The sequence below is a fragment of the Acyrthosiphon pisum genome, chromosome X, assembly GCF_005508785.2.
Source record: "Acyrthosiphon pisum isolate AL4f chromosome X, pea_aphid_22Mar2018_4r6ur, whole genome shotgun sequence".
Lineage (NCBI taxonomy): Eukaryota > Metazoa > Arthropoda > Insecta > Hemiptera > Aphididae > Acyrthosiphon > Acyrthosiphon pisum.
The window spans coordinates 52,166,984-52,179,555 of NC_042493.1; the positions used below are offsets into that span (position 1 = coordinate 52,166,984).

Below are 12,572 nucleotides of genomic sequence, written 5' to 3' on the forward strand. Positions count from 1 at the left end.
AAAAAAATAATGATATATCAATGATGGGTTCAATGAGTTATAAGTTTGTTGAAACTATTGAGACTTTAAATTCCCAATACGACTATTATAAATTAGAAATGGCTGAAGATGAAATAATTTTACTTCAAGTATATAAACAATAATAATATATAAATGTGTTGATAAATTGTTGTAGTTATTAATGCCTGAACTAACATTGTTTATTCAATTAGTTTATGATTAACAAATTAAAACATAAATTTAATCAACCATTTGATGATTTATTTATTGAAAAACAACGGCAATTGGATAATTTGAAGGAATATCAGGACAGATTAAGTGTAATTGAAACTGAATTGCGGATGGCATGCAAAGGTATTGGAATTAAAAAAACTTACAAAATCCAAAGAAATGTTGTATTATTACTTTTTTTATTTCTTAGTTGAACCTACTGGACCTTTGCCAGTGAATTATAAATGGAATAAACATGAACAAACCGAAACACTGTTATATGTTAATGATGATGAAGTTCCCGTTGAACTGTTTCATTTTACCAATAACGAAATGTCAATTAACAAAGAAAAAAACAGTAAATTGTTAACGTTAGACAACTTTAAACAGCGGGCATTGATGATTATGATGGATGGTGTGCTGGAAAAAAAATGGGAAGATGAGTTAAAAAAAGATGTGCCTAAACCTCAATGCATGGTAGTGTAAATTTATACTAAATTGTATAGTGTATTAATCATTTTCGTTTATAGTTGAATAAAAATCCTGAGGAATTCACAGCTGAAGATTTTAAGGCTATAGATAACTATGAAAAACTAACCTTGACTTTGAACGATGAAAGAATAAAATACAAAAATATTCTTGAAGAAGAAAAGATAAATATATACCATCATATCGAAGAGATTATTACTGAATTCGATAACAATGTATTTAAGCTATTTCAAATGAGGTTGAAGTATAATTCAGCTATCGAACAGGAGCACTTAAAAATACTTAGGCTTTCAAAAATGTTAAGTGATAGTGATCAACGAAAACAGAAAATTAAAGGATACAAGTATGAAAAATTTTAATTTGTATGACATTTTATGACATTTTCAAAATTATGTTTTAAGTGAAATCATGTTGAAGTTAGAAGAAGCTATCGTGGAGATTGAAGAAATTATTGAGGAAACGAATAAAAAAGTATCAAAAACCGAGCCAAATTCTTTGTTTAGTATTATAGAAACATTGAATTATAAAAACAACAATCTTAATAAACGTTTTAAATCTGAGTTTCCATCTAAGCTCAAATTCAAACGAGCATTAATTGCCTACAAGTAAAAGATACACTTCTTAAAAGATCGTCACACCAGCATGTGTTGTCTCCGTCTTGTAAATGTGCATTGTGTAACATAGTAAAAACTATTTTGCGTGGGACAACTTTTCTCGCACAAGTCACACCATATTTGTTGTAGAACTACCAAATTTTCACAACACGTAAAGAAGAACTTTATCTGTGCAACAGCGTGCTTTCTAATAGCAGTATCCAGTTATAACACAAAAAACCAAATGTTTGGAAGCAAATAATTTTTATTGTATTTATATTATCTAAAATATAGGCACGCTTTTGCATAAGTAATTTTCTAACCTTTATGTTCCACAATTTTGGAGCCACTATTACAAACACAGACAGATAAAAGTTGTCCCTTGCAAAACAGTTTTTGCTATGTTCTACATTTGTAAGACGGATATAAAATGTGCGGGTGTGACGTCCTCTTAAATTTATTTTTATATCTTATAAAATTAATTTTAATTCTTAGTCGGAGACCTAAAATGCACGTAAATAAAAATTATTCGTCATTACTCGGTTACCAGTTTGTCGACACAATTATGAATCCAACAGATGATAAACTACATATTTTGACCGCAGAGTTTGTTAAATACTTAGATACACTCAATATGTATGATGATTATAAATATGTAGAAGATTATAATCTGAAAATGAGCAGAGAAACTTGGCATAAAGTTTGCAATTTTAGACGTATGCAAATTGAATATGAATTTAATATCAGTACTTGTCAAAAAGACGCAACAGAGAACGATTATTTATTAGAAAGCTTAAAGTACATTAAAGAAAAAAAGGAAGCTATGATTGAGGAATTAAAGATATCTGAAAATAGACTTGAACATCAAGATTTATACTATGAAGTTGATCCCGAGGTAATTTTAAGTTAGGATTTTTACTTTTTAGTAATGCAAATAAAAGTAACCATACATTTTCTTTTAATTTAAACTATAGATTCAATTAGTAGTAAAACATGGAAACGTTGAAACTGTTCTAACAGGAAACTTCAGTGATTTTAAAAATACGTCACTTATTTCTAAAAATGCTATAGATGAAGTAAACGCAGAAATTAAAGTATGCTATTAAATACGTTTATATAATTAATGTAGATAAAAGCTGGTAAAAATTAAAATATGTGATATTTAAATAATTTGTATTTATATCAAATTTGATAAACACCACCATTATTGTCAACTTAGTGATTCTGTATACCATATTTTGTCTGTATAATACAGATATCGATACAACAAACAATATTTATTACTAAAAAATATATGATTTCTAGGAAATTGGTAATACTAAAATTGATGCTGTATCTAATTTACTTCGATTCAAATTTAAACATCGATTAATAGAATGGGAACATGATATACTAAAAAATCACAAAACTCAATTGTATACATTTCGTTTTGATTTTATAAAATCAATGAAAATAACCGAAAATATGTTATACTATTTCAAGTTCAAGTTAAAAGGAATAAATATTACTGAACAAGCTAAACAAAATTTAGACAAAGAACTATCTGCGATTAAATGTGTAAGCTGTTAACCATACGATTTAAATTAATTTAACTTAATATTAGGTATAATTATAGACTTAATATATAGGTACCACGTATTATGCTCGTTTTGTGTATAAAACCTTGAAGTCATTATATGTGTGAGATAGCCAAATTCTGACGTTACACTTTCGTTACACAAGGAGCTTATATAATACTCTTTGAGATTATAAATATTTATATTACAAAATACATAAATAATATAAGAATGGATAGGACATAAGAACCTTGTCACTATAAAATTTAGTGATACGTTATATGGGACAAATATTGATAATATGATAATTGATAAATGATAATAAATAACATTAATGATTAATTAGTGATAATTAACGATCTATATTGTTCTATATTCTAATTACAATTAATTATTTAATTATTTATTATTTGAGTATTCTAATTTCCATTTTCAGGCACAACAATCAAAATACAAATATGAAATTGACAAATATTGTAAATAGTTTTTGGACATAACCTTAAAAAAAAGCCCCATATCGTCTTAAACTCTTCCCCAAAAAAGCACACGGCCCCATATGAAACTGGTATAGGCATGTCCTATCCATTTTTATAATATTGTCTATGACAAAATAATGGTTACAAAATTCATAATATTCAAATTTATCAAAATGTTTATTACGTTATCAGTAATCGATTAATTATTACCAAGGGATATTTTAAAATTGTTTATAACCTCCTTCAAAAACGCGGAGTCAGCCACTCACACATATTGGCTTCAATATATTTCTCTGTAAATCTGTATTATAAGTCTATGAGTATAATATGGGTAATATATTGTTTTTAAGACTTACTCAAGGATAAAAGAAAATCTAAACCTAAAACTAAATGAACTGTATAAAATCGCAAGCAAAACTAAAAAAAGAAACAAAAAGGTTGACAAAGATATTGACCAAATGAAGTGGGAATTAAACGAATTAAAGTGCCATATTAACTTCAGTTTGAATGATAAACTGATACATCATAGTGGCGAAAAGTAAATGTCATTCAATTTTTTATACCATACCTATTTATAATCTATGGGTACTAATATATAAAATGATAGCGTTTGTTTGTATGTTAGAGGTTAACGCCGAAACTACTTATTGGATCGTCTTGCAGTTTTTTCAAATTAAAGATCATCACAGAGAAGGTTATAGGCTAATTTAAAAAAGCAATTGATCACTCCCCGGTAGGTGCTAAAACAGGAATTTTGAGATATACGATAGACATTTTTGTTTATTAATGGTTGCTATGGGTTATAGGAGTTGAGAATAATATTTATTTATTATTATTTTTTTTTAATTTGAATATTAATGGAGTATATCAATCTCATTCGTTTCAATCAGTCGAAGTTAGGATTAAACGAGTACATCCGCTTGCGTAACGCCATCGCTAGGTACTAAAGGAATAACGCGGCCAACATTGGTCGTTTGACCATTCTCTCAGCCCATTCTTTTTTTTATATACAGTAGAATCCGCTTAAAGGGGACACCTGCTTAATGGGGACATTAATGACAGTCCCGAATGAATGTATTATATGTAAAATTCTTCGGTTAATCGGGACAGTCGGGATAATGGGGACAAAAGGGTCACTGCCCGATGTTTCCCAATTACGCGGATTCGACTGTATATAAAAATGAATGTTCGTGTGTAGATTAGACCTCTGGGTAGAAGGTAGGCTAATTTATAAAGGGTTAAATTTGTTTTTTTTTATTCATCAGATTTTAGTACGGTTGGGTTAGGATTTTGTATTAATTGGTTATATTAATCCGCTGTAGGTGGAATTAAGTAATAACGATAAACTTGGTATAACTTTGGTCTTAGATACTCTAGAGGTAAATCATACACTTATGTACAAACAGGCAACAGCACGGGGTCCGCGATCTATTGCAGGTAGATTGCCTACCTGATAATGTATTGCTGCGAATCAGAATTTTTATTCCGGGCAACGGAAAAGTTAAGATAAGTTTTGAACACCATACACCCAGTGCCGCATTTAGACATTTTGCGCCGCGGTGTAAAAAAAAATTGGCGCCCCCTTAGCTCCGGTGAAAAAAAATTGCTTCCTCCTAAGGGGCCTACCCACGGAAAATATGGGAGATAGATCCTCATTAACCTTTTAGATTTTGAGCACAGAAAAGAATATTTGTTAAAAATATTGTTTAGGAATTGCATGATCCTCTCTCCACAAAGATACATTTGAATTTATGTCATCTAAACCTTGCTTATAATTCATCATATAAATTGTTTTTTTTAAACATATTTAAGTAGGTTGTATGTATTTCATGAAAATATAAAACAAAATAATATAAAACTATGCAAATTAATATTAATTAAAAAAATGTCAAATAGCATAATACTAGTATACTTTATACTGTATAATACTGTTGTAACGTGGTCGGGGATGACCCGTTAAATATAAGATATTCAGGGAAGAAATTAGTTCTTTTGAATATATTTTTACCGTAGCTCGGGAGCACGAATGGTACTAGGATCTTAATATTACAAATAAATAACGATTGGTCTAAACTATTATAAATACAAACACATTGATTATTAGGTACTTACAATTTACGAACAAAGTTACCAAAAATGTAGGATTGTACGGAGTTCAGGTGTGCATGATGGAATCGCGGCGAACTACCTTTTTCTTACATAGCGATATTGGCCGGAGCCTTACATTCATAAAATATATAAGTGACACCTAAACTGGAGGGGCTTAATGTATTATAGCTAACACATGATATGCCTATTGTGCATATTATGATGTTTATAAAATAAACATAATGATGTAACATACATTACACTGTTATTAAATAATTAAAATTATACAATTTTAATAATTCACAAGTAAACATATTTCTGGCCACAACATTTTGGCACCCCTAAAATACTGGCGCCCGGGGCAGTTTTACCCAGGCACCCCCCCCCTAAATTCGGCCCTGCATATACCGAATATTAAATAACGAATTGAATAAAGTTTGAATCATATATAAAGTTGGTACATAATATAGTATAATCTTTTATATAATTAACACAATTAAATACCTTTACCTAAGTACAGTGACAATAAGTTCAGCAAAAATTTCGTGCAATATAAACTAATGCTTAAAAAATATCAGTATCTAGGTTATTGTAGGTAAGGTACCTATACTAAAAATAATATTTAAATATAATAAACCAAGTCATAATTAAATATTTTGAGCAGTGTCTTTTAAAAGTTTTCTAAAATTGAACTATTGAGCGTTGACGTATATTCTTTATTCTTAAAGGAGCACACAACACAAAAAAATTTTTTTTAATCAGAAAGAATGTTCAATTTTAAGAATAATGGTATAGATTTTACGTTTCTACTCACATTATTCAATAAGTTATGAGCAATTGAAAAAAGGCGCGTGACGTCATTAGGCCCGGTTCATCCTAATTTGCTATCTTATACATGTAAAAGCTTCTCGCTTCACACAACGATTTACCAACCTAAAAGTTTTATTTTTGAAATTTAATTTACATAATATAAATGTGTGGTTTCAGAATTTCTATGCCTATAACGTTTAGTTTTTTAAATATTACAAATATTAAAAGAGAAATATTTGAATTTTTATTTTATATTTAAATGGCCATGACGTGCCATGACACTTTTTAGATTTATTAATATTTAATAAACTAAACGTTATATTGAATTTCTGATAATTTTATCGTCTTGAACACATAAAACCACACATTTGTATGTAAATAAAATTTCAAAAATAAAACTTTTAAGTTGGTAAATCGTTGTGGGAATTGAGAAGCTTTTACACGTATAAAGTGTGCAATTACGATAAGCCGGCCCCAATGATGCCACGCGGCTATTCTACATTTCTTAATATATCTTAAAGTAGGTAATCATATTTTTTACATCGGATTTTCACCAAATCATTTAATATAGCCATACCTACAATAATCTAAAATTAAAAAAAATAAATTTTTTATGATGTGTGCTCTTTTAATAGAAATCTTTGGTACTTTATTTTTGGTTTTGGTTCATTACTTGTAACATTTGTTACATTTCTAAATAGCCTAAGAGAGGTTTCGATATTAATTCGTGTTCTTTATAAAAATCCATTTGTAATAGTTCTTCGAATGCATAAATAACAGACCCTGGGGAATATATGCATTTAGTATTTTAATATGTTCTCAGTATTGTATCGTTATATCGTTATTATCTGAGTCTATCATAGGTATGTTTAATATTATCAGACTTTTTAAATTCACCTAATTATTGTCTTCGCGCTCAATTTTCCCTGCAATCAATCGCCCGCGAATAATTATCAGGCGATCAATCTTCTGTGCTCAATCGTTTGGTCACCGCATATCTCAAATTAATATTTGAGTATATTGTATCCATATACAGTAAATACATGGATAGTTAATTTCCAATTTAGATCCTTATAATTTCACGGTACTGAATGATAACATATTATGGCGGTTGGCTTAATTTTTTCTATTATGTATTCAATATCTGTGGTTATATCAGTATTATCAAGCCTACCTATTATCTCAAGAGAGAATAATTTATTGTAAATTAGAAAATATATAGGTTTTTTTTTTTATTTTAGAATAAAAAATATAATGAAATTTGCCAAAATCAATACAAAAGTTCTAAAATTACACAAAGAAATTTCAGAATTGGAGATTGGATTGGAGTTTCATTAAGAATCTTCAACTAAATAAACTAACATTCCAAAAAACTCCAGCAAATAGTCTGAATTTTGTAAATATTTCAAAAATATGAATTGTTTTAAAGAAGTACTCTATACTCTATGGATATTTCAATATAAACCTACAATTAATGAACAAGAAATGTTTTTATTTTAGTATTGTTAGCGCAATTATCTCTAACATATATGTAACGTCCAAGGTCATAGTAAAGGGGGCCGGAGAGGGTAAATCGTGACGTTTTAAAATAAGGTAACAATAATTATAAAATACACTGGGTTATCCGTTTTCGTCAATTGCGCCGAATTTGGGACACTACCTGTATTATAGACATCTATTGAATGGATACAAAAAAGGTACCTATATTAAAAACAGTGGCGTAGACATGATTTCTGAAAGAGGGGGGGATCAAAAAAAAAAAAACGACAGCTAAATGGGAGGTAAAAATTGGAAAATCTTCACCCTTTCAAAACTTTTTTCTAAGGTACCTACCTAGTAAAATAAGATTTTATACTCGATATACGAAATGCTGCAGTTGCACAGACGTCCGACAGCACTGCCGATTTTGTAAATGTGGGTACAATTATAAACTACGTTTCTCTTTAATATTTGATAGGTGCAATCAATTATCAATAATCCCATGAGTGTTTCTTTTTTTAGATTTCAGTTAAATCAGTTGTATGTATACGCAGTGAACTAAACCCGTAGATGCCGTGGTGATAATGATTTCTCATAACTTAATAACGATAATATCCGATAACATTTTAAACACAGCCACACATTGGAAGTATAGCCCATTTAGTCGAGCCCACATACGTCATACATATTATTGTAATATTCTCGTAGGTTGGAGCGGTCAGAGTAATATTCTGATAGCCGTTGACTACGAGTATTTTATGATTTTGCAGGAAGCAAGACCACTTTTGTTGATGATGAAGATGTTGACAAGGTAGTTTATAAATAAATGTAGACAGATGAAAAGATACTTTGTAGTTTATTAAAACGTTGGTTCTTCAGTAATTTTGTCTAAGTCCAAATGACAAGTTACTACACAGAGTGACGTGAAGGTGCTTGTTGTGCTCTGGAGTAGACACGTCTGAATACAGGCTGTTTCAGGCTCCCTTTTATCTTCGGGTCCCTGCTCCCTCTGCCTATCGATACACTATCTCTTCGTTAACGGATGTGGTCCGGGTGACCATCGACCTAGCCATGCACTTGCGACATTCCTAATCTAATCTGTGTATTCGCCATAATGTTCTGGTAGCTAATTTATTATCTGTGTTGTTGTGCAGAGAGTCATCTCTTCTGCGAATTACTAAATATTTATCAGTTATTACATCCTGGTCTATAGGTTGCGTATGTATACATATATACGTATATCTACTCGTGGTTTTGGCAATCCTCATATCCTGTCAACTGATACGTGTTTTGTGTTCTTGGAAAATATAATATGGCTCGCGATTACCCACTCGGTTATTTTAACTACCCGGTTAACCTTTTACTGTATTCGTATATTTGCAATTTTGACTATTGCCAACATTGTTTAAGGAGGTCGTTTACCTACTTGTTTATTCCTAATTTTAACTATCATATATAATGATTTTTATGTGTTGTGAGTAAACGGATACTATCCGTTACATTATATATTTATAGTATATATATACTATATAGTGTTGTCTCAGGTCTCTATAAATAATAAGATAAGCTATAAATTATAATAAAGTATAACCATAGTCGTCAATCGTCATCGACCATTTCGACCAAATATATATTACTATTTACTTTGCAATAAATAAACGAAAATAAAATTATAATGGTATTCAGTATGTAGACAAAACTGTCAAAATTCAATAGCTCGATAGATCGTAATATGACAAAATATTACATCATAGTGCATACTACATAATGTAAGCAAAGACAAAAAATAAAGCTAATGGGGGGGGTCTGACCCCCACGTCCCCCCTCGTCTACGCCACTGATTAAAAAGGTACATCAATAAATAGCACCATTAAATAATATACAAACAGTGTCTTAGTTAATTTAATTTTTACAATTTAAATGTATATAAGTAGTAAAGTTAATATATATATTTTTATACAATTTATCTTTTCTTTTTATGTAGTATATACTATATAGTACGTCAATACCAGGGTTAATACGTTCGTTACAAAAATTATCGAGTTGTACGGCCGTTGAAACTTGTATTGAACTTATTGTCAATGAATTGAAATGTCTAAATGTCTTGAGTCTACTTGAATTTACTTTTTTAAAAATAAAATGAAAATAAGAAAAACGTATACCTAATAGGTACTTATAACCTATTAGGTTTATAGATCTTCATTATAATATCACCTTATTACATTTTTTTGTAGTATTGGCTTAACATTTTTACAAATTTATACGTATCTAGATTTCCATTTAAATATTTGGATATATTTTCTATATCCAACTAGTGTTTTTTTGTTTTTGTACTTATGATTTTCAATCGTGTTTTTTATTCTTGACGCTATTCATTCTAATATATGATTGGAGTCGAATCATTTCATAAAAAAACAAAAATATTTGGTTGAGGTTAGGCTACTAAAAATAATTCATAAATTCTGAGTGAAACTACTCACAGACATTTGTTGTTCTTTGACCTAAAATTGAACATGATGCCCAAATATCGGTGGGAAAATTGTATCTTCATTAAAAATTTGCATCAACGAGATACTCACAATAAATATATTAATTCGTTCGTCCGTTGGTTTAATACTCATAGAATCAACTCCGAAGTAGTTGCCGACGTTTTCAGGTTCAAGAAGTGGTAGGCCATTATCCACTTTAACCATTGTTATTTTAGAGAAAATTCGTCAAAAATGAATTATAACACCTCCCAAAAAAATTTTTGATACGCCACTGGTCCAATATCACAGAATGATTTTTATACTCCATATATAGGGTGTCCCACGAATTCTGACAAAGGAAATAACTTGTATTCTAATCAATATTTTTCATTTTTTTTTTTTATATATATTCAATAGACTCTTGCACTATACGTATAATATAAACTATTTTATTTTTATTTTTTTTTTTTAATTCGAAATAGCAAATTTATAAATATATTGAAAAAAATTGATTTAACGTTTACAGTATTTAATTTGAGTAATCCGTTAGCGAGTTATGTACGTTAAAATATTCTTTAAATTTACTGCTACTGGGCAATTTATCAAAACCAACAGTAATAACCAGAAGTCAAAAGAACCGGAGATAGCTAACTTTTAATCTGTGGTTTCATCAAAAGCGATTATCGGTTATCTGGTATTCGTTTTCATAATTCGGGTAACCTTGGGTCTAACATCAAGTTGGCGCGAGTAAACGTTTTTATGTTTTTCGGAGGTTCAGACTTTAGATCATAGGCAAACAAGACACCAGTCAGCTGATCGAGTTGTACACATAACGCATGTAGTATGTACGTTATTCTTTTTTTAATGCTTGTGAAAAAAAAAAAATGTTTTGTTTTTGTTATAAGTTATGCGTAATAGGTATCTATGTCAATTATAAGTGTACAACATGATTCCATGAACATTGAACATTGTTCAAAAATGATTGACTAGTGACCACCACCATATATATATATGTGTTGGACTTCAATATCACTGTTATTCATCCGGCAAGTAAATTATATTACCTACTCAAGTAATCCTATATATATAATTTATATATTCTAAATAAAATTAGTTTGGTAATTATTAAACAAAGAGTGATTACAAACATAGTATACTAAAGTCAAAAAAAAATTACCTTCAAAATGTAAGTAGATATAAATTAATTTATTAATACTATTAAATAATCGAATACAATTTATTAAATATTATTAATAATAATTAAATTGTATTTTAGTGTCATAGATAGTTTTACAAAATATGGTCCTATTAATTGATTATTAAAGTACTGTACATACATTGAAGGCTATTGATTTGGTCCATTCCACTAAGTCCATTCCAGTAATAATAGTTATGTTTCATCAGTGAATAATATTATTTTCATAAACTATTTTGTACTTGCAAATTGGATTTTTAGAAAACAATAGTAGAATACCTTGTTGTTAATTTTAAGCTTACCTATCTAACTTGGAGCCTAGTATTTTATACATTTTAATATTAATAAGCCACAATACCATTTCAGAACTTTGATCGTAGTATAAGACTAAGAATACAGAATATGATTGATAACTAATAGATACATTTTTATTGAGTTATGGCGTTCCAATCATCACATGTATGGAAGTTAAATATGTAAACATTTACGTATTCTATATTCACAATTAATTATTTTAGTGCAAATTAATTCCTATTACACTTAGTACAAATAATACCAACATCAACATTCTAAAATTTAAGTTAATGAATTTAAATACTATAAATTTATTTTTGATATTTAATAATAATAGGTTTTAATTTATTTTCAGAATATCAATTTTAATATTTGGAACAACTATGAATGTATTGATGTAATTATTCAAATTCAAAAATCAATACCTATGTTGTCATCATTAAGAAGACGTGTCACGGAAAAAATTGATCGAAAAATTCCTTTAAAAACATGTTTGCGCGATCTATCATGCAGTATTAATCATAATCGTTGCGAAAAAAATAATAAAGAATAACAAGAATTTTTTCGCAATACTTGTTTTCATCAAAATCGATTTTGATTTATCGGTTTAATTCTAAAACGACTAACAGTGGATACATGACATTTTAACTGAATGTTTATACTAATATTTTATGTACATGATATGATTTTCAAAATATGTTTACTCTTTTTTGAACCATTTATAGACATTGGAAATTTGAAATTTGTATTAGATTATTTTATATAAATATCGTGAAAACAATTTTTGCTGGTCCAAAATCTTGATAATTTAATACAGAGTTCCACTTAAGTTGTTATGTTAGTAGTTGCCTACCTTTTTAGATTTTATTTTAATCACACAAAAAATTAATTTTTTACTATGTATATCTAAAAAA

General features: G+C 28.8%; 2 protein-coding genes across 2 annotated transcripts; both read left to right on the top strand.

Moving 5' to 3' along the window:
- Nucleotides 1–430: 430 nt before the first annotated feature.
- LOC100568658 lies at nucleotides 431–2,398 on the top strand. Its single transcript, XM_029485183.1, has 3 exons — nucleotides 431–1,304; nucleotides 1,788–2,187; nucleotides 2,267–2,398. The coding sequence occupies exons 1-3, from the start codon at nucleotides 1,108–1,110 to the stop codon at nucleotides 2,396–2,398; spliced, it is 729 nt and encodes a 242-aa protein (XP_029341043.1). The 5' UTR covers nucleotides 431–1,107.
- A 205-nt stretch (nucleotides 2,399–2,603) lies between these two features.
- LOC115033310 lies at nucleotides 2,604–4,444 on the top strand. The gene is made up of 2 exons (XM_029485634.1): nucleotides 2,604–2,849; nucleotides 3,675–4,444. The coding sequence occupies exons 1-2, from the start codon at nucleotides 2,739–2,741 to the stop codon at nucleotides 3,864–3,866; spliced, it is 303 nt and encodes a 100-aa protein (XP_029341494.1). The 5' UTR covers nucleotides 2,604–2,738; the 3' UTR covers nucleotides 3,867–4,444.
- The last annotated feature ends 8,128 nt before the right edge of the window (nucleotides 4,445–12,572 follow it).